The sequence below is a fragment of the Saccopteryx bilineata genome, chromosome 2, assembly GCF_036850765.1.
Source record: "Saccopteryx bilineata isolate mSacBil1 chromosome 2, mSacBil1_pri_phased_curated, whole genome shotgun sequence".
Taxonomy (NCBI): Eukaryota; Metazoa; Chordata; class Mammalia; order Chiroptera; family Emballonuridae; genus Saccopteryx; species Saccopteryx bilineata.
Window position 1 is genome coordinate 272,302,318 of NC_089491.1, and position 23,353 is coordinate 272,325,670.

Sequence of the window (23,353 nt, forward strand, 5' to 3'; positions counted from 1 at the left end):
AAGTGAAATAGAAAGGAGAGGGGGAAGGGGGAAGAAGCAGATGGGCTCTTCTCCTGTGTGCCCTGGCTGTAAATCAAACCCGGCACTTCCACAAGCCAGGCCAATGCTCTACCGCTGAGCTAGCTGGCCAAGGCCTTGGAATTAAATCTTTTGGCCTATGAAAGTCTGAGTAACCAACAATGGTATATAAAACTTGTTTCTATCTCCTTCCATCAACTTTCTTAAACGGTCTTCAAGTTTTAACTTGGAATAAAATTCACCCAAGTTGGAAACCTCATGGGAGTTTTTCATTTTCCTTAACAGCTATACACACTACCAAAGCCTATTCTTCCAAGTTACCTGGAAAGCCAGTTGATTTCACACTATTCCCCTTGCCTCAAATAGTGTGGTCGTTTCACTGCCCTGCTTCCTGTCCACGCATTAAATGAATAGCAACCATGTTCCTGTTGCTTATAAGGGTCAAGGCCAAAACATCCATCATGGAGTAGGCTTTGAAATGTTAAAGCACAGTAACAGCCAGAAAAAAAGGCGTAGCACAAGGTTTAATAAAGTAAAATTTATGGAGTATGTCTCCCCTGTAAACTTACTTCCAGTTGAGTGAAGCAGTTAACCCTGCACACCAATCATCGCTCCTTCAAGTTTAATCACGCAACTTACAATTACCAATAAATCTCCTAGATCTGCAGTGTTGAATATGGTTGCTCCTGGTTACATATGGCTGGTCTTAAAATTAGAATGTTAAAATATATAATATACACTGAATTTAAAACATTTAAGTATGAAAATAAGAATGTACAATTGTAACTAAAAATACTGATTACCTGTTGAATTATTTTGGATGTTGTACTAAATAGTTTCATCTGTTTAATCTTGACTACCAACTTTTAAATTGCTGTTCTACATCGTTCTGGTAGTCCAAGGTTTTGCGTTCTACCCCTGATCAGGGCACATACAAGAATCAAGCAATGAACGCACAAATAAGTGGAACAAATCAGTTTGTCCCTTTCCCTTCCTCTCTCTAAAACCAGTAAAATAAAAAAAACCAAATCACTACTCTAGATGACTGCAGATGGACTATGTCATTTATTGTATGGCAAGCTCCTAACACTAGAGAATTACAGGAAGCAGTTAATGTGTACTGTTGTATCCATTATGCCTTACAAGTCCATGAAAATTTTTAATAAAATTGATATGAGAAGGTATAGATAAAACTAAAAATTGGTAACTTGTGATGACATCAAAATGAAAACTCAGGTGTCATTTCCCCCATAAACTTGACTTTGTCACTGTAGCATGAAGCCATTTCTCCACAGAATTATCCTACTCTGGAAAAACTAAATACTGTATTTACCAATCATTTCCAAAGGAAAAGATATTTCTAGGGAAAGATAATGAATTAAAAGATCTGTATGTAGTCCCCTCCCTCCACCAAATTTATGCCCTAGTTCCATGGTTGGCAAACTCATTAGTCAACAGAACCAAATATCAACAGTATAATGATTGAAATTTCTTTTGATAGCCAAATTTTTTAAACTTAAACTATGTATGTAGGTACATTCCTTATTGAGGTAGCACTCGCGCATGGTATTCTGTGGAAGAGCCACACTCAAGGGGCCAAAGAGCGGCATGTGGCTCATGAGCCACAATTTGCAGACCAGGGCATTAGTCAATCTAGTGACAGAGTTCATCTTCCAATGTTTTAGTACTTTATGCTGGAGAAGGCTTCAAAGGGCTAATGAGCAAAGGGCATACAAAGAACATGTTATAAGGCACTTTATTAAAATAAAAGTGCTAACATCCCTTTAAAGTATTAATCTATTTCCTGAATAACATATGGAATATTTAACAAATACTGTACACCAATTCTGTCCCTTATAATAGGAAAACAGTATCATCTGGATAAATTTACTTCACCCAACTTTCCTTTACATTTTTGTTCACTATGGCATTGCCAATAGTTTTTTTATAAAAAGGAATTTTTAGTCAGTGCTTTCTAATAGCAATTGCAAAATGCTACAGAAACCATAAAACAAATTAAAATAAGAATTCTAGGTAACTTAAATTAACACCAGTTTTGAGAAAACCATTTTTATTATCATCACCAACCAGCTTATTTGTGCTGGATTATATACCAAATGGCCAGATCTTCTAAAGAACATCTACATAACATTTCTTTCATGTTTCAAGAGATGAAAATAACTGTACAAGGTTAAGTACAAAAGTACACAAGACAGCGGACACGAAAAATCATGTATAAGATTTTATCCCACCTGCAGCTTTTTATATATTTTGAAAGTAGAATTCATAAACTAAAAAATATTGTCCACCTATAGTCAGTCTGTCAAGTTTAATGGAAGTGGGTTTAACCTAATTACAACACTAACACCAGTATCACTGATCTGATATTTACAAAAAAATTGTATTTTTCAATAAATTAAAGTCAATGCAACACCCATGCAAGCTAGAATGCTAGCTGTTTGGTGAACAAGGACCTGATACCAGAACCAGAAGTCTAGAAAGTTCCAAATGTTAAGTGTGATCTTTTTCAAACTGTATCCATTCCTCGCATTGATGATGTGAAACCCAGTCCCATTCCTCTTTGTGTGTGGGTCTGTGACCTTGCCATTTCATACTGAGCATCTAGATTTCTAAATACTTCTTCCTGTTGCTTCAGAGTCTTGTAACTTTCTTCATCAACTGAGCTACTTCCAGCCTCATCTTCACTCTAAGTATCAGAAAGGAAAGATAGTAAAATGAATTCACATGGAAACAGAAAGTGCTTCTCTCATTTCACAGTAACAGTAAATCACATTTTTAGGGTACATATTTGACTTCAATTACTCAGCTCCAGGCATTCACTCCACACCTATGTTCTTTCTAGGTCCTGGGATGGAAAAAACATCAACTTCATGTTGGCAGGCATGATGAATAGCACACAGGATGCCAGATAGTGTCATCAGCTAGCTCAGTGCAGCTTTGTTTAAGCCAGATTATCTATTCCCTTCAATAAAAAACCAATTCCTCAGGAATGACTGAGAATCTGTGGACCTTCCCAGGTTGGATAACATCTAATACTGTATCTGGGTTCCACTTTACTCAGCAAAAATTCAATTTTCTACATTTAAAAAAAGAAAAAAAGGCAAACTTCCTCAAAACTTTAAAATGTTCTGAACAAGTGATAATGTATTATTTAATTGTGAAATTAATCTAGAAAACAAAAAACAGTACTCAAGAGTTGACACATTATTAAAATAACTTTGAGGTAAGAATCAAATGTTACTCTGAAAATGTTAGTATGAATTTTAATACAGTAAAAAGTACATGTATATATATATCTATACATACCTTAATACCCATTAATTTCCTAAATTTGACATTTTGGTCCTTGTTTCCAAAATTCAATTTTTCCCATATTTCAGCAGACTGGGATTTGTCCTGTTAAGAAACACTGAACTTTTAGAACGTGTAAAGTTTAAGTAACTTTTACTAGGATATTAGATCTTTCCATATATTAGTATAAAGTAAAAGAAACAATAGCATTTGTAATATTCTATATCAAAGGGATTTATAATTATATTAAAATGTCTAGCTCTGGCTGGATGGGCATCACCCCGAAGCACAGAGGGAATCCTGGTTCCATCCCCATCAGGACACATACAGGAACAGACTGATGCTCCTATCTCTTCCTCTCTAAAACCAATAAATTAGCCTGACCAGGTGGTGGTGCAGTGGATAGAGTGTCGGACTGGGATGCGGAGGACCCAGGTTCGAGACCCTGAGGTCGCCAGCTTGAGCATGGGCTCATGTGGTTTGAGCAGAACTCACCAGCTTGGACCCAAGGTTGCTGGCTCGAGCAATGGGTTACTAGGTCTGCAGAAGGCCCACAGTCAAGGCACATATGAGAAAGCAATCAATGAACAACTAAGGTGTCGCAACAAAAAACTGATGATTGATGCTTCTCATCTCTCTCCATTCCTGTCTATCTGTCCCTATCAATCCCTCTCTGACTCTCTTTCTGTCTCTGTAAAAAAATAAAAAAATAAAGACTCAGGCACTAAAAATAGTTCTGTTGCCAAGCAACAGAACCAATGACCCAGATGGAGGTTGTTGGGTGGATCCCAGTTGGGGAACATGGAGGGTCTTGTCTCTCCACCTACCTGCCTCTCACTTGATTGGAGCCTCTTTTTCCTTAGCATAGTGTTACTGGTTTGCTTTGAAAACCTGACCTAGAATCACGCACTTTTTCCAGTAATAAATATCAGTGACAAATTAAACTACTCCAATCAGGTTCTCAGAACAAATAACCAAATTATTTCTTTCCAATTCAAAGTTTTTTCTAAGAAATAAATGACAAAGAATAATAAAAGAACTTACCCCTTCTTTCTTGCCTTGCCAAAGCATTTTCCTTTTTTTCTCTTGTTCAGCAAATTTCATTGGGTTCACAGCTGCTGGGTTATAGTAGCTAGGCACTGCTATTCCAGTCTCTGCCAGAGCTTTCGCCTGCAGGGCTGCCATCTGAGCTGCCATCGCTATCTGAGGAGTTACTTGCGTTCCTGACGCCAACAGGGCAGCAACATTGAGAACAGAACCTCCGGTAGCCGCAGCTGCTGAAAGAGGTTAAGTATGACTTTAACTAAAACTTCTCAATCAACAATACTCCATTATTTATATAAAAAGATAGCCATCACCAAATATAATGAAATTACCGAGCACTAATTAAAAAAATAAAAGCAAAAACATTTTACCAACATTCACTAAATGTATTCATTGATAGAAATATTTCTATATATGATCTCATATACAATATAAAGCATTTACTTTTTAAAAAATAATTCTTATAAACACAATAAAACTCTTATTATGTACAGTTCTTTAGCCTACAAAATGAGTCCAGACATTTAACCATTTTACAATAATTTAAATATATTAAAACAAATATTATGCACATTAACAGATACTCAACAGAAAGACTTCTAATTACATACATCAGTCCAGAATATAAGCTTAACGAGTTTTTAAATTTCATTATTTCCATAAATGACAGCGTATAAAAGACACCTGTAATAACGGCTAAAGTGCTACATGAAATAAAATCACCATTTCTTTGTCAAAATGATCTGCATAGACTAAATTAGAAATATAAATGCATAGTTTATGAGGTAGGAAAGTAACACTAACATGTTCATATTTCAATTAAAAAAAAAAGATGTTATAGCCGACTGAAAAGGTACTAGGAATCATAGTTGATTTTCTTCCTATTAGTTTTCTGAACTTTTCTAATTTTCTATAAAAGAAATGCCATACTTCTGTAGTAAAAAAAAAAAAATTACCTGCAGCTATTTCTTGTTGTTTCTGTTTTTCCACCATTTCCTTTTCTCGCTGTTCTTGTAACTTCTTTGCCCTTTCCAACCTGTCAGAACATTTAAATAAACATAAAATAACATTTAATATAAACCAATATTTACCTTTGTATTTCTGTGAGACAAAACACATTATCTGGAATTTTAAGTTATGTTTAATACTATCCCAAATTGATATCTGCATGTGGGGGGAAAAACAATCACTCTTAAGAAGCTATCAGTCACAGGCAAAAAGTATTTTAATACTGATTTTAAACATTTTTAAATTCACTAAGTAACCAAAAACTGGAATAAGTTTCACATACAGTTCCCACAGAGAATCGTTACAAAATAAAAATCGTTTCAAGTTTATCAGTGCTGATTACAACGATAAGGATAAAATGAAATCTTGCAAAAAAAGAAAATATTAAAGCTGAGAAAGTCTTAGAGTATGTTAATATTCATCAACAATGTTTAGATTTACCAAATACTTCGAGACTGATGAAGAATTAAGGCCCATCAATATGCAAATGATTATTGCATTTATTTTATTTTATAAGTTTAAAGATTTTCCTTTCTTTCTCTTTCTTTTTTATTTTTAGAGAGGAAGGGAGAAGGAAGAGTAAAATTTCAATCTGTTGCTCTTTGTGCAGTGACTGGGGATCAAACTGGCAACCTTTGTATATCAGGCTGTTGCTCTAAGCAACTGAGCTATCATGCCAAGGTGATTTTTGCATTTAAATAAACTTTTTTATATAGCCTTGAAATTATTAGTAAGAACAATTTTTTATTTATTTATTCATTTTTGAGAGGAGAGAGGGAGACAAAGAGAAAGAGAGAGAGAGAGAGAGAGAGAGAAGAGAGAGACAGAGAGAAGGGGGGAGGAGCTGGAAGCATCAACTCCCATATGTGCCTTGACCAGGCAAGACCAGGGTTTTGAACCGGCGACCTCAGCATTTCCAGGTCGACGCTTTATCCACTGCGCCACCACAGGTCAGGCAGTAAGAACAATTTTTAAAAACCAATCCTGCCCTGGCCGGTTGGCTCAGCGGTAGAGTGTCGGCCTAGCGTGCGGAGGACCAGGGTTCGATTCCTGGTCAGGGCACACAGGAGAGGCGCCCATTTGCTTCTCCACCCCTCCGCCACGCTTTCCTCTCTGTCTCTCTCTTCCCCTCCCGCAGCCAAGGCTCCATTGGAGCAAAGATGGTCCGGGAGCTGGGGATGGCTCTGTGGCCTCTGCCTCAGGCACTAGAGTGGCTCTGGTCACAACATGGCGACGCCCAGGATGGGCAGAGCGTCGCCCCATGGTGGGCGTGCCGGGTGGATCCCGGTCGGGCGCATGCGGGAGTCTGTCTGACTGTCTCTCCCTGTTTCCAGCTTCAGAAAAATGAAAAAAACAAAACAAAAACAAAAACCAATCCCTTCCAGCCTGACCAGGCGGTGGCGCAGTGGATAGAGCGTTGGTGGGATGTGGAGGACCCAGGTTCGAGAACCCTAGGTCGCTGACTCAAACAAGGGGTTGCTAGCTTGAGCAAGGGATCATTCGGTCTGCAGTAGCCCCCGGTCAAGGCACATATGAGAAATCAATCAATGAACAACTAAGGAACTGTAATGAAGAATTGATGTTTCTCATCTCTGTCCCTTCCTGTCTGTCTGTCCCTATTGGTCCCTCTCTCTGACTCTGTCTCTCCCACAAGAAGAAAAAACAAAACAAAACAAAAACCAATCCTCTCAAAAATGGGTACACAAACCCAAAACTGCCACCCTCTACAGTCTAAGAAAAGGGGTCTCTCTCAGTATTAGGAAATAACTTTTAGCAGCTTAAAAAAAAAAAAAAAAATCATTAGCACCTGACCAGGCGTTGGTGGTGCAGTGGATAGAGCATCAGACTAGATGCCAAGGAACCAGGTTCGAGACCCTGAGGTCGCCAGCTTGAGTGCAAGCTGATTGGCTCGAGCAAGGGGTTACTCAGTCTGCTGCAGCCCCTCACCCTCGTTAAGGCACATATGAGAAAGCAATCAATGAACTAAGGTGTCGCAATGAAAAACTGATGATTGATGCTTCTTTTTTTTTTTTTTCTTCCATTTTTTCAAAGCTGGAAACAGGGGAGGCAGTCAGACTCCCCCATGCGCCCGACCGGGATGCGCGCGACCAGGATCCACCCGGCATGCCCACCCGGGAGCGACACTCCGTGCATCCAGAGCCATTCTAGTGCCCGAGGCAGAGGCCACAGAGCCATCCCCAGTGCCCTGGCCATCTTTGCTCCAATGGAGCCTCGGCTGCGGGAGGGGAAGAGAGAGACAGAGAGGAAGGAGAGGGGGAGGGGTGGAGAAGCAGATGGGCGCTTCTCCTGTGTGCCCTGGCCGGGAATTGAACCTGGGACTCCTACACGCCAGGGCGACGCTCTACCACTGAGCCAACCGGCCAGGGCCTGATTAATGCTTCTCATCTCTCTCCGTTCCTGTCTGTCTGTCCCTATCTATCCCTCTCTCTCTGTCCTTGAAAAAAATCATTAGCAAAGAAACTGGAAACATGAAACACAAATTCATCCCAAACAAAAAAACAAATGCTGCTTTATACTAAACTGACTAAACATGCTAAGTCAGTACCTACACTTCCTATAAGGCAAATCCTAAGTGATATTATCTTCATAATCAGTTCCTGAAAGAAACCTTTTTATGAAAGATTCCATGACTTATAGATTATAAGTTAAATACCACCCCTTTCTCCTTTGAATGTGGTATAAAGGGGCAAGGACTAGAGCAGGGGTCCCCAAATTTTTTACACAGGGGGCCAGTTCACTGTCCCTCAGATCGTTGGGAGGGCTGGACTATAAAAAAAAACTATAAAAAAATCCCTATGCACACTGCATATATCTTATTTTAAAGTAAAAAACCAAAACGGTAACAAATACAACATTTAAAATAAAGAACAAGTAAATTTGAATCAACAAACTGACCAGTATTTCAATGGGAACTATGGGCCTGTTTTTGGCTAATGAGATGGTCAATATATTCCTCTCACTGACCACCAATGAAAGAGGTGCCCCTTTCCGGAAATGCAGCGGGGGCGGATGAATGGCCTCAGGGGGCCGCATGCGGCCCGTAGTTTGGGGAACCCTGGACTACAGGAAAGGCTTTCTGTTCTGGGGAGCTATGGCTATTAAAACACAGAGGTAATAAGTTGTATATTAGGTTTTAAGTTAGAAAAAAAAAGTTTTAGATGCCTGTTGTAGCGTGGTGGGTGTTGGGGAAGGTCTAGTGGGGAACTCAGGTCCAGGAACTTTGGCTAGGACAGCCCACAACCAAGTGCACCAAAAAAAACTTCCCAAGAGCCTTTTGGAAAAGAGCGACACCTCTGGTGACATTTTACCACATCATTAAATCGATCACACTAGGGACCCTTTAAGTATCTCTCATGCGGGTCACCCCTTCGACTTCTCTGAACTCTGACCTCTGACCCCCCCCCCCCCGGGGGACCAGAGAACATCGTCCTGGCAGCGTGGTACTTAATAAAGCCTTCACTATTCCACACTTTGTGGCTACGGCCCCTTCCTTCCTTCTCGGAGGGGAAAAATACCTTATACCTGTAACAGTTTCAATTGCAATCAAATTCAAAAATTAAAACACAACTAATGTGTAGTAAATAAGAATAAACTTTACAGCTTAAAATTGTGGTAAGTTATTTCCTGTTTCTGTTTCAGAATGATAACACGCCTGACTGCTACTGGTCGCACATGTAAAATAACCCCGCAAGCCTGGGACTGACATCATTCACCAAGGTGAGCAGAGTAAAGAGGGAGCTCACACCTTTGCTGCTGCTGCTGCTCAGCTGGAGTTTCTGCCAGGGTGGGGTCACCAGGCAGCAGCCCATCAGGTTACATAGTGATAACTGTATTTTTGTAATAAAAAAAAATACAAACTCAATTTCATTAAAAAAAAAAAAAATCAAATTCAGAAGAGTATAGCAGTTTTTAGAATATGGGAAAACCTGTAGAAAGACGTGGATTTTACTTGACTGCTGGCCTATCCAGAGAGGTAGTTCTTCCAAAGGTTCGCAGATTTTAGTCAGACAGGCCTGCTGTGTGGTCCCATGCTCACGCATCTTCGAAACATTAGAAAATTTAAAAATACACTGGTCTCCCTATGATCTCAGCAGTATAATTGACAAGACCAAATAAACTGGCTTTTAAGAAAACCTATTGGCATAATCCTTATTGTTTTAGAGATTCTTTTAAGGAAAAAAAAAGACAAAGCAGTTTAGCAGTTTTAGATGCAAAAATCAAGAAAGTTCTTAAATCAGATTTAAGATTTTAAAAAATGTTTCAATTTCAAACTAGAAATATTTAGGAGTCTAGAGTTGAGAAAAATGAATCTTGAATCATGAAGAAAGGAAGAGAAACCATTGCAGACATACAATCTTCTCACCGCTGTGCAATAAGTCAATGTTTAAGGTAAGAACTGAATCACTCACTTAGTTCTAGATCAAAAAGGTGTGTCTTTATGGTTAAGATTTTATTATTGCAATTATCCTGACTGAAAGCATTCATTTGTCCACACAATTGAGCATCTACTTCAAGTTGAAAAAGGAAAAAACAAATGCATCAAACAAAAAAATATACCTACATACCTCCTAGCTAAGGCTTCTTGTGCATCCATTGCTGTGTTCCTGCCTCTGAAGGGAGGTGGACTAGGAGTTCCACTTAAACTTCTGCTAAATCTTCTTGGTTTCTCAATTCTCTTTTTTCTATCTCTGTAATAAATCATATTTTACATGTTTCAGTATGGCTAATAACTGCAATGAATCAAAATTATATTTATATGGTTCACCAAAAATCAAAGTTCACAGAAAATATATTTGGACCCCTTTCCTTTCCACCTCTGTCCTACATCTTCCACAGACATTCGAAGTTCCTTATGTATAAGGTTAATTTACTTCAAGTTCACTAGCCATACTATCATAGATGAACATTTAGGTTTATTGCAATCTTGCTAGGCCTAGTGGTGGGATGGATGGGGTAAATGTTCCTAGTATTTTGGGTTTTTTTGTATTTTTCTGAAGCTGGAAACGGGGAGAGACAGTCAGACAGACTCCCGCATGCGCCCAACCGAGATCCACCCGGCACGCCACCAGGGGCAATGCTCTGCCCCTCTGGGGCGTTGCTCTGCCGCAACCAGAGCCACTCTAGCGCCTGGGGCAGAGGCCAAAGAGCCATCCCCAGCGCCCGGGCCATCTTTGCTCCAATGGAGCCTTGGCTGCGGGAGGGGAAGAGAGACAGAGAGGAAGGAGGGGGTGGGGGTGGAGAAGCAAATGGTCGCTTCTCCTATGTGCCCTGGCTGGGAATCGAACCCGGGTCCCCCGCATGCCAGGCCGACGCTCTACCGCTGAGCCAACTGGCCAGGGCTGTTCCTAGTATTTTAACTTACAGTGAATAGATGACTAAAACAAAATTAGAAAAATAAAGGATAAAAAACAGGCATTCATTAGAATAAAACTTTCACTTACGGTACTTAAAAAAAAAAAAAAAGTATCAATAGTCAAAGCCAGAAATGCTGCCTGACCAGGTGGTGGCACAGTGGATAGAATGTCAAATGGGGATTTGGAAGACCCAGGTTTGAAACCCCCAGGGCGCCAGGTTGAGCAAGGACCCAGGTTTGAGACCCCGAGGTTGCCAGGTTGAGTGCAGGCTCATCTGGTTTGAGCAAAGCTCACCAGCTTGGACCCAAGGTCGCTGGCTCGAGCAATGGGTCACTGGCTCTGCTGTAGCCCCTCGATCAAGGCACATATGAGAAAGCAATCAATGAACAATTAATGTGCTGCAACAAATTGATGCTTCTCATCTCTCTTCCTTCCTGTCTGCCTGTCCTTATCTGTCCCTCTGTCACATAAAAACACACACACAAACAAAATCGGAAATGCTATAATGATCTGAATTGCCCAAATGGCAATTAAAACGTTAATGATCAAATACATGTACCTTAGATTCACTGAATCTCATAATAGATCAAGTTCAAATTGATAAAATACAAACTAAAACCAGATTAAAAACTGATAATGTGATTAACCAAATTATTGTAATAACGTAGTCTGCTTTTCTCCACATTTCAACCTATTATACTGACTTAATAAAAAAATTAACAAAATGGTCCCATTACTTTATTATTTTTTTAATATTTTATTTATTTATTCATTTTAGAGAGGGGGGGAAGGAGCAGGAAGCATCAACTTCCACATGTGCCTTTGACAAGGCAAGCCCAGGGCTTTGAACCGGCGACCTCAGTGTTTCCAGGTTGACACTTTATCCTCTGCGCCACCACAGGTCAGGCGGTCCCATTACTTTAGTATGATCTAGGACTATGAAAATAATACAATGTAATTGTTACATAAAACAGAAAAAACATATCTTCTGAATATTAAGAATTAAAAATTCACACCTTCAAGCTCATTACTGTCTCAAGGAATTTAAGCCTCCTCTCAGTCAAGACAGGTTTGAATTAAGCTCATCTTTATTAAGAAATTAACTTATTGGGGTTACATTGGTTAAAAATGTTGTATAAGTTCAAGTGTACAATTCTATAATATATAATCTAAGCTGATTATTATGGGTATCTGAGATAAGCACATACGATGACTTTTCATTCAGATACATTTGAGACCAGGTCCAGGTTTTACCACTTAATAACTATGATTTTGGGCTTCCGGCCAAGTTAATCGGCCTTTCTAAGTCCCATAGGCTTAACTTGGAAAACAGTAGTTTTGATAATCGGATATGCTAATAAGTGGAGAGAGCTATGCTACAACATATAGAACACAGCAGGGATGCAATAAATGTTAAGCTGTTATGATTATCAAATAAACTTGATGAATTCAGTGCATAAAACAAATAATTTTAGCAGAACAATGTGCATCTGTACTTCACAAGCAATCTGATCAAATCAGGATATATAAGAATGCTCTGAAGAAATTTAGGGTTTCGCCTGACCAGGTGGGGGGCACAGTGGATAGAGCGTCGGACTGGGATGTGGAAGACCCAGGTTCCAGACCCCGAGGTCGCCAGCTTAACCGTGGGTTCATCTGGTTTGAGCAAGGCTCACTAGCTTGAGCCCAACCAGGGTCAATGGCTCAAGCAAGGGGTCACTTGGTCTGCTATAGCCCCTTGGTCAAGGCACATATTGAAAATCAATCAATGAACAACTAAGGAATCACAACGAAGAATTGATATTTCTTGTCTGTCTCCTTTCCTCTGTCTGTCCTTATATGACCCTGTCTCTGACTCTGTCACCAAAAATAAATAAATAAATAAATAAATAAATCAGGACTTCTTCTTTCTTATCAGAATATCATTAATCTGTAAATTAACTATGACCCACAATGTAAACATTCTCAGCCCACAATGTAAACATTCTCAGATGGACAGACCACAAACAGAGCATGTGAGAGGCTTGATTTTAACCAAGACAACTGAATACCCACCGACTTCTACTCCTTGTCCTACTCCTGCTTCTACTCCTATGCCTGTGTCTTGATCTTGAGCGGGAACGAGATCGAATCCGACGTTTTCTTTCCCGGCTTCTGGATCGTGATTTCTTCCTCTCTCTGCTTCTAGATCTTGACTTCTTCCGCTCCCTACTCCGGGACTGAGACTTCTTCCGCTCCCTGCTTCTACTACGATGACGCCTAAAATGAAAGAATACAAATTTGTAGTTAGTGGTGTGTCTTCCCAACTATAGACATTATGAGTTTTCTATAGTATGTACAGTCGAGACAGGTAATAAACTACACTGTATCGTACACACAAAAAAATAGTTTGTGGTTTTTAATAGAGCTGTAACAAAAAAATTAACCTTTGTTCTCTCTTAATAAATAAGTAAATATAATGTCAAGAATGCAATGCATCCCACCTCAATTTAAGATTAATAATTTAAAATCTATTGCAGCTCCTGGCCAGTTGACTAGGTGGTAGAGCATCAGCCTGGTGTGTGGATGTCCCGGGTTAGATTGCCAATCAGGGCACACAGGAGAAGCGCCCGTCTGCTTCTCCACCCCTCCACCTCTCGTTTCTCCCTCCCTCCCTCCCTTTCTCTCTTCCACTCCTCCTGCAGTGAGTTGGCCTTGGGTGCTGAGGATGATTCCATAACCTCTGCCTCAGGCACTAAGAAGAGTTTGTTGCTGAGTAACAGAGCAACACCACAGGTGAGCAGAACATCATCCTCTAGTGGACTTGCTGGGTGGATCCCAGTCAGGGCGCATGTGGGAGTCTGTCTCCCCTCCTCTCACCGAATAAATAAAATAAAATCTACTGCCTTACCAAAGTACTTATAAAATTTAAGAATATACTACTGAAATATTTTGACCAAATCTGATACCACACATTCCCAACAAAATCTCCTAATACATATTAAATACTGGCTTCTTAAAACAAAAATCCCACAAATCTGAGCTATGGCTTAGTTTCTCAAAAATCTTTATAGTCTGACCAGGCGGTGGCACAGTGGATAGTGTCAGACTGGGACGCGGAGGACCCAAGTTCAAGACCCCAAGGTCACCAGCTTGAGCGCGGGCTCATCTAGTTTGAGCAAAGTGACCTGTGGTGGTGCAGTGGATAAAGCGTCGACCTGGAAATGCTGAGGTCGCCGGTTCGAAACCCTGGGCTTGCCTGGTCAAGGCACATATGGGAGTTGATGCTTCCAGCTCCTCCCCCCTTCTCTCTCTCTCTGTCCTCTCTCTTTCTCTGACTTCCCCTCTCCTCTCTAAAATGAATAAAAAGAAAAAAAAAAAAGTTTGAGCAAAGCTCACTAGCTTGGACCCAAGGTTGCTGGCTTGAGCAAGGGGTTCCTCAGTCTGCTGTAGCCTCACGGTCAAGGTACATATGAGAAAGCAATCAATGAAGAACTAAAGTGCCACAACAAAAACCTGATAAAATAGCTTGGTACCAAACATGGTCCAGAGCAGGGTTGCCAGGTAGATCCCGACTGGGTTGCACAAAGGAGGCTAGGCTATCTCACTATCCCCCCTCCTCTCACATTAAAAAAAAAAAAAAAAAAAGTTCAAATAAACACAGTTGTAAACTATGTTAAGCACAATCCCTTATCCCCAAGCCTTGGACACCGTATTTTTGCCCCAAACACTTCTCTATCAGTGGACATTAGTGAGTAAATAACTAGATTAACAACAAAAAAATCAATGTTGTAATTAATTAAGATTTTGGGGGATAATGCCGGTTAATGAGAAACTTTATGCAATTTAAGTGCTCTTTAAAAGGCACTAACTTATAAACACCCAAACTAGTTACCTTTCACGAGACCTAGATCTTGAGTGACTTCTGCCTCTTGAGGATTTTCTTTCTTTGCGTTTGTGTCTGTCCTCACCGTTTTCAGATGAATTTAGTCGCTCTCTTCCTTTATCAAAAGAATGTTCTTTGTCATTATGTTCCTCAGACTTGTGTTTCTTAGCGGGTTTATCTTTGGATTCATGTCTTCTTGCCTGTTTTAAGAAGAAGTTGGTTCTTTCAGGAAAATAGTGCAACAAAGAGAGTTAGTATGGGTAACAGTAGACAAAAATGTTGTGATGCAACATTAGTAACCTTAGGAATGTGTCGCAAATTTAAACAATAATCTAGTTTCACATCACCCACATATTGCAGATGTATATTACTAGCTTTAGTTTTTCTTTATAATCCCCCAAATGTAGTTTCCTCCCACAAATGTTTTCAATACTATAATTAAAACAATTTTTAAGGTTGAAAATAGGTACCCTTAATGTCTCTTTAATCTAAAATAAGGGAAGTACACCTGTATCAAAAAATTTCCCAACAAACCTTTGAGATGAACAGACCACGTATATATTATCAACTTCTAAATACAAAGCACACATTATTTGAAGTTTAAATAGCTAACCATAATGAAGATAATAAGGACACCAGAAATGCACCAGAGAATGCATTTCAAATCAGGTAGCTAAGTAAAATTTTACTACGTATCAATATTTTCTGCTATTTCAAATTACTTAACGCAGAGTTGAAGTGTCCTTTTTATAGCTATTGTGTATTGTCATGTCCTCTCTAAATGACGTCTCTTGATTTTTCTCCCAATGTCTAAACTGTGAGGCAATCACTTTTCATCTTGCATTATCCCAACAGGCTTGGAGTTCTATTATATTTCATGTACCTAGGACAGAAAATGGCAACCATATCTGTTTTAATTTTTATGCACTCAAACTAGGTATAACATAATTAATTCCTATACCATTACATAATACATACCTCTCCCATACTCTTAAAGATTAAAAACCAAGGCAACATAAGCATTCATACTCTATAAACTAAGATTTAAAAACAATGCAACATATGCGTTCAAGTCTCCATCCTACACTCACATACTTAATTAGAAGTACAGAACATTATATTTCCCCAAGTAAATATATGTCAAATCCATCCTGTAGTTAAAGCTTAAAACCCTGGACACCTTAGAATCACAATTTTAAAGCTGGAAGGTAACTCAGACCCCCTAATTCCTTTTGCTTTGTGTATAACTAAACTAAGATCTAAAGTCACAAAGCCATACAGTGGCAGAGCTGAACCCAGACCCATATTCTTCTGATGCTCAGGCCACTGCTTTTCTACAACAGACACTTATTTCACATTTCCCAAAATAGGCCACAAGGTATTTCTTTACACCCAATATTAACTTTTCTTAAAAACAAGAAAACTTGGCTAAACATTTCAGAACATGCATGCTATATCTGAAAATAATCATAGTACGTTATTATTTTGCAGGAAAAAAAGAGTCCTGGAGACACAGCTAAATTTTAATTTCATTGCCAGTTCTCTCTACCATGAGCTTAAAAAAAAAATTCCTTGATTTTGCCAATTACTGGCAAACTGTAAAGGTTTTAATTGGTTAAACTTCCAAAGGTGTTTATTTCAAACCAGTTTTTAAAATGTAACATTACTATTAATTAAAAAAAAAAAAACACCATTTAAACCCTTAACTGATTTAAAATATACTTAAGGGAAATAGGAGTTTGAATGACTAATAGTTACCTTATCATGAAGTAGGCTTATTATTTTGCTATCTGAGTCTGCAGCGTCTTCAGTTCAGTCTCTTCGCGCATTAGCACGCTGAGTATGATTTATTATAGAAATGTTATCATGTGAGCTAAACAAAATAGTCATTTTTCACAAAAACTCTCCTAAATTAAAAACTTAACAGAGCTTCCATTAGGGGAAGAGGTGAAGTCCCTGCCCACATTTGTTTTAGGACCCTTGCCCAGCCCCCAAAAGACTGCCCTCTGTTTGGCTGCTACTTCTGCTCTCCCTGGTTTCCTCACTCTTGTCTTCTCGGGTGGGTAAGTTAATTCTCTGCAATACAGCTGTTGCTTTTCTTTTTCCTCAAGTCTTGTTATCGCTGGCACTTTTCTAGCTAACCCTTACTGACACTTTCACTTCAAAATTCAATACCATTATTAGAGAAATAGAACTAGTTTACTCCTGTTATCTTCCATAAAGAAAATGTAGCCCACAGATATTTGGTGTATTGCTCTTTAAAAATCCTGAGCAGTCATCAGGCATAAGGAGACTCGGGACCTCGGATTAATGGAAGCTCTGTGTGACAGGCCTAAAAAAACCAGTTATATTCTTCAAATGAAAATTTTGTGAATATTTTCACAACATAATAAAATTAATAGTTTTTGAATGATCTTTTCACATAAACAACTATCTTCTTGAAAAAGGATGAATCCAAATCATGCTTATTTTATAACCAAATTAACCTTTTAAATGTCAAGTTTTGGTACTTACCTTGACAATATCATATATTCACACACAAACATTTCTACCAAATACTTTATAAGTATTTTAAATTGCCTATTCACTACAAAGTGTTAATTACCTCTTTGCTTCTGCTCCGGCTCCTATGTTTTCTTCCTTCATTATCTATAAAGACACACAAAAATTCACCATAAACAAAGATATAGAAATATCTTAAACACAAATTTCAATACTCACAGAACAATTTCCAGTCTATTTGACTAACGAAAGATTCTACATACTAGTCAATCTTCCAAAGACTTTTACAGCAGAGTAGGATTATTCTACTACATTAATACTGTTTGTATTTGAAACAAATCAAGCAATATGAACAAACCAGAACTTGGCTGAGACTGAAGCAATAAAGATAAGGTTCCATAACAAGACAAAACACTTTTTAAGGTGATATTTTACAAAACAATCTGATAAGTAAGCCCATTATTTTTCCTATTCCATAAAGAATTTATAAAGAGGCTTATTGGAGGCAAACTTAAAAACAAACAAACGAAGAATGTAAGAGCAAAACAGACTAAATTAATTTGATACAAGTAGTCAAAAGGATGTTATAGCTTAGAAAAATTTCCATTCAAAATCATTTATGAGCAATATCATAGTTTCAAATATATAGGTAAAAAATTAATTTGAACTGTACTGTTACTTAACATCATCTTTAGAAAATAGCAATACTAGTTTAGCCTGACTAGGCAGTGGTACAATGGTTAGAGCACGTGATGCAGAGTACCCAGGTTTGAAACCCTGTGGTCACTGGCTTGAGCAAGGGGTCATTAGCTCTGCTGGAGCACCCAGTCAAGGCACGTATCAGAAAGGAATCAATGAACAACTAAGGTGCCATAATGAAGAATGTTTCTCATCTCTCTCCCATCCTGACCATCTATCTGTTCCTCCCTCTCTCTCTCAAAACATATCAGTGTAGTTTTTTCTAAATAAATGAATGAGGAACATTTCAAAATGTCAAACTTATTGCTTCAGAAATATTTTAGCATTAAGTTCAAAAACAAGGTTAAAAATGTTATAACTTACATCAATGTTAAATAAAAGTTCACAATAATATACCATTGTCCAGGCTGCAGTACAATTTTCAACATATTTTGACAATGTTGCAAGAATGAAATTTAAACATCTTAGGGTTAACAAATAATTACTATGACACAAATTTAACATACATTGTTGCCTTTGAACGAGCTAATAAAATTGCTACATTAGAACACATATTTCTCATAAATGAAAAATTCCCCAGAAAATTGCCAATGGACTTTCATTATTTCTAAACTGGGAAGAACACATATTAATTATAGCAATAGACCTGTGGTGGCGCAGTGGATAAAGCGTCGACCTGGAAATGCTGAGGTCGCCGGTTCGAAACCCTGGGCTTGCCTGGTCAAGGCACATATGGGAGTTGATGCTTCCAGCCCACCCCACCCCCCGTCTCTCCCTCTCCTCTCTAAAATTAAAAAAAAAAAAAAATCTCTTACCTAAGAGTGTGCCTTATAATTAGAGCAATAAACAGTTTGTCTAATACATGTTTACATAGATTTTAACAAGTGCTGGTAGTGTTTTAACCATTTCTAACTATTCATACCTGACTTTCGTTTTCTTTCTCTTGACCTTGACCGTGATCTTGAATAATGATGTTTTGAGGCTCTAGGAGAAACAGATACATCAGACTGCTCTTTTTTCTTATCTCTATCTGGGGATGTCTTTTCTGGGGCTAGTCCATCTCGTTCTGTATCACTAGCCTAAAAAGTGTAAGAAAAAATGGTTATTAATTACATTAAAAATATTACCTTCCTTTAAAACAGGGGGCAGGGAAAGAAGGGAAGATAGCCATTCTCTTATTTTACAAAAAAACCCAATCAACAAATAAAACAATCCCACCCATAAATCAGAATGGCTGATTTCCAAATAGCTAAATACGCTTTGTATCTGATAGGCCTGAATAAATTGAAATGACTAACCCAATGCCAAAGACATTTGGAATTAGGCTAATACATCTTTAATTTTTAACCATTACTTTCATAACTTTCAAAACAATGGGGGAAGAAGGAATAGAGCTCCAAGTATTTCTAATTAGCATTCAGAGCACATATAGTCCATTTTAAAATTGTATCAGCCAACTTTACCAATACTTTAAAAATGAGCTATTAAATGAGACGACTATAAAATCTTAGAATAGTAGAGTGAACGCTTCTGAAAAGAGTAACAGAAAATTAACTTACCTATCTGAGAACCCAATCTTAATTTCATTAACCCTCTTTAATGAAAACAGCCCCTTGGCACAGTGCTGCGGCAAAGTATGGTCTGCCTCTCCTCACATATGCTCTGGGCTACGGAAACATTAAATTGTTTCTGCTTAAAAGCAGTTTATAAGTTACCACAATATAAATTTTAAAAAATTAAAACAATAGTCAAAGTGTACACACTCTTTCCCAGACCTGATTTATCTCAAAGAGTAGGCTCCTTCATCTAAATATCACTTGTTTTCCAGTTTACAGAGGCAATTTCATGTCTTGCACATGACTATATATACTCAGAACAAAAATAAATCAATGCTTTAGGAAATAATGAATTTTAGCTATTAGTTTTCCATTAAAAATTATTTCTGTGGCTCTGATGAACTGTGGTCCAAATTACAAATAGTGTACCACATAGGAAAACACTGATTTAAATGTCACAGAATAGTTAACATGCCTGGGGAGTTCATTACCTAGGACACAGGCTAGCAAAATATGGCCCTTGAGCTAAGAATGGGTTTTACATTTTTAAAACGCTTGTCAAAACGAGTGAACAAGCTAATCAAGCCAGCAAGGAATGTGACAAAGACTCTCTGTGGCTCACAATGCCTAAAATATTTATAATCTTGTCCTTTAAAGAAGAAAATTGGATAAATGGAGAATCATTATAAATTTTCAGCAGGACCAATCACATAATGAAATTCTCCCCTTAAGGAGATTAATCCAGAAAACAAATATGAAGTAAACCAAATGGGAAATATTGTATTAGAGATTGCATTATTTCAACAACTATTTACCGAGCATAAAAATGTGCCAAACTCTATGCTAGATTCCAGGAATAAAATGATAAAAGGGATGGATTTACAGGTCAGTTAGGATTAAAGACATAAATTATGTTTAGCCTCTAATAACAGGACCAATAAAACCTTCCTAAGAAACGGAAGAAAGCACCTAAATACAGGAGAGGTTCTCGTCCAAACTTATGTGCTTCCAGTTTTCTGAGTATAAGTGATTTCTGAAATCATTAAATTTTTGTGATGAAAGACGTTTCACTTGACTTCAACGTTATCATTTTATAGATGAGATCCAGCAATTAACTGATTCAGCTACTGTAGTGTACACTTTGCTGTCTACTATTAATGATGCTGTATCAAATAATTAAGGGTGACTCTGTTTTTCACATCATTGGTCCTTTTATTCTTATTCTCTACCTCCTCCTGATCAGCACGGGACTTTTGACCTGCTCCGTTTCCGACCTGGGCCAGTTCACCCCTCCTTAAGCAACCTGGTGTCCCCGGCTCCTGGGAGGTCACCATATTGATGCCGAACTTAGTTTAGTGAGGACACCCGATCGGCATAGCGCACACTACAGCCCAAAACTCCTGGGCTCAAGCGATCCTCCCGCCTCAGCCTCCCGAGTAGCTGGACTACAGGCTCGCGCCACCACGCCCGGCTCTCTACCTCCTCCTTAAGGACTTTCGCATACATCTATGATGCACCAAGTGCTGGTAACCCTTACACTTGATAAAGAAACAATCACAAAAACTTGAAGCACTGCTATCTCTTCTTTGCAATGCATGCCACTTCAAAAGAGCATTCCAGAACTACTGGCACATCTATGCACTCGTACAGAAATCATGACTAGAATTTAATACAACTTTTCCATTGAAAAGTCTACATTCAGACAGGAAGTTAAGATTTTAGTCAATGGTTACATCACAAAGGCTAGCAACAGGGAAGTCAAATGCCAGGAGCTTAAGGGAAGGCACCCTGTCACACAGGCTGCCTGATTCCACCTAACAGCCATTTTCACCTGTAAAACACACCGCAGGACTAAACCACCTCATCATTAGACAGACATGAACCATAGGCGACCACTTAGCTCATGCGAAACTATCATAAATACCCGCCAATCAGCTGAATATGAAAATGTCTCTAAAAACGCCTAAGCTTTATTTTGACTCAGTAGGGACCTCTATTCGTAAACCTTAAATACTAACTGCAAAATTTCCCTGTACTCCAGCATTTCCTCTATTGGAAGGTCACCACTGTTTCTGGTTTAAAATTCCAATAACGTTTAAGACATAATACACAAATCTTCTGGTGCAAGAAAATCAGCTGGATTTAAATACCAGGCCACTTCTCCAGGGAATTGTCTGTTTTTATTAAATGAGAAACTGCAGATACAAATGTTTGGGATAATTTCATTTTTAAAAATATTTGAGCCCAAATGAAATACTATTTTTTTTCTTTTTACTTGAACTATATTAAGAGGCCCAAAATACTATTTAAACAAAAGAAAACATTAAATCGATAAGTTGCATAAATACCAAATAGCCTGCCAACTGTTTGAAACCTTATTAAAAAAAAAAAAAAGATTCGAAAGTCAATCAATTCGGTATGGAGAGGCGGGGAAATGACCACCCTTTCTAATTCCCGATATCCCGAATAGCAGTGTAATGCTGGTGGTTTGAGGCCAGGCGAATTCGCGTTGGATTCTGGAAGATTGTAGAGGAACTGTAGAGCCGGAATTGGGGCCATACCCATTTACTGGAGGCTCGCAACGACCCAGGAGGGAATAAACAAAGCACCCCTACCCTTACATAAACTATATACGCGTGGCGCTGCCCCGGGCTCACGCACTAATCAGGCAAAGTGCTTGCAGCTCCGGTTAAAGCCAAACATCGTCCTTGAGGAGGTGAAAAGTAAGAATAAAAAGCCCAACACCACCGCAACAGTCAAGTACACTATTTTTCAATAGGCTTACCAAGTGCTATTTACTTCTGAAAACGAGAAAAATCTTTTCAGTCAATGGAAAGGAATGCGAAACACCTGCACTGTCAATAAGGGCTAAGTAAAAAATGAAGTCATCCTACGATAACGCGCCCCATCCGGACCGGGCATCGCATGACCCCAAATCAAGCTTTAATATTCATAAGTGATCATTTCATAACTGCAGTTTTTATTTAAGGTTACATGGGTCACACCGGAGAGTTATTACAAAGGGACGACGCCCGAGATGGGGGCTTGATTCTAACGCTTCAACTAGACCTCAAACCGATGACATCACGGGCCGCTCCGAAAACGGAGCGTCGTCCAGGGCTCGTCGTTCCAAAGTCTTCCCCCCGTGAAGTCGAATTTTCACTCCCTTTCACTAACGCCTTCCCCAGTTCCCCACTGAGGAATAAACGAAGGTCTTAGGATGATTCAACTAGAATCATCTTTAGTGGGTGCAATCAAAAGAAAAAAGAAAAAAATATATACCGCTACAGGACTGCTCTTTTTACACTGTATCCCGTACAGTCCATTTTGGACCCAACCTAGTTTTCTTCTCCATCGCCCTAAAGAAACTCCATGTAAACCAGCAACCAGAGAGCCTTCACGGAGGACAGCTAAGTGTGCCGAAGGGAACACGGAGCTGGGAAAAAAATGAGAAAAGTTCTGGAAAAAAAAAAAAAAAAAAGACACTCCTAGCGGCTCCCCACCCCCTCCGACACCACCTTCGTCTTCCCCCCCCTTTACAGCAGGCAGCCATGATGGCGGGCGCAGAAGGCGGCCGCGGCGCCATTTTGTCCACACGAGCGGACAACAGCTCTGGGAGCCGTTCTAGCCTTCTTTAAGATTAGTCAAAAAATAAACAAGCCCCGGCTTCAAACTCAGATTCGGCACCTACCGCCATAGTCCAGAGTCCTGGCCGCTACAGCGGCGCCTCTGCTTGCCGCTCTCAACAGTACAGACAGCCCTGACGCTCAGCCACAGACTAAATGGCTCAGGCAAGAGACCCGGATGGCACAAAAGGGATGAGGCCCGTCGTGTCGCTCAGCTTGCTGGGAGGAAAAGGGGTGGTGAGAAGAGTTTCTATAGTGACGCGGATCAAGGCGGTGATTGGTCGTTCAATTGAAAGGGGCGTGTAAAACCAGGGAAGGTGGGAGGAGCCAAGAATCCACTCTAGATTA

General features: G+C 39.1%; 1 protein-coding gene across 3 annotated transcripts; it reads right to left on the reverse strand.

Moving 5' to 3' along the window:
• Positions 1–1,068: 1,068 nt before the first annotated feature.
• RSRC2 (arginine and serine rich coiled-coil 2) lies at positions 1,069–23,216 on the reverse strand. Of its 3 annotated transcripts, XM_066260675.1 has the most exons (12): positions 23,071–23,216; positions 19,383–19,490; positions 18,746–18,902; positions 17,228–17,271; positions 16,381–16,458; positions 14,632–14,844; positions 12,813–13,016; positions 9,969–10,091; positions 5,331–5,410; positions 4,375–4,607; positions 3,346–3,435; positions 1,069–2,725 (listed from the first exon to the last, which is right to left on the reverse strand). In XM_066260675.1, the coding sequence occupies exons 5-12, from the start codon at positions 16,386–16,388 to the stop codon at positions 2,546–2,548; spliced, it is 1,131 nt and encodes a 376-aa protein (XP_066116772.1). In that variant the 5' UTR covers positions 16,389–16,458; positions 17,228–17,271; positions 18,746–18,902; positions 19,383–19,490; positions 23,071–23,216; the 3' UTR covers positions 1,069–2,545. The 3 variants fall into 3 exon arrangements, with proteins under 3 accessions (XP_066116772.1, XP_066116770.1, XP_066116769.1); XM_066260673.1 differs by lacking the exons at positions 16,381–16,458; positions 19,383–19,490 and having other exon boundaries at positions 4,375–4,604; positions 14,632–14,822; XM_066260672.1 differs by lacking the exons at positions 16,381–16,458; positions 19,383–19,490 and having other exon boundaries at positions 14,632–14,822.
• Between the last annotated feature and the right edge of the window lie 137 nt (positions 23,217–23,353).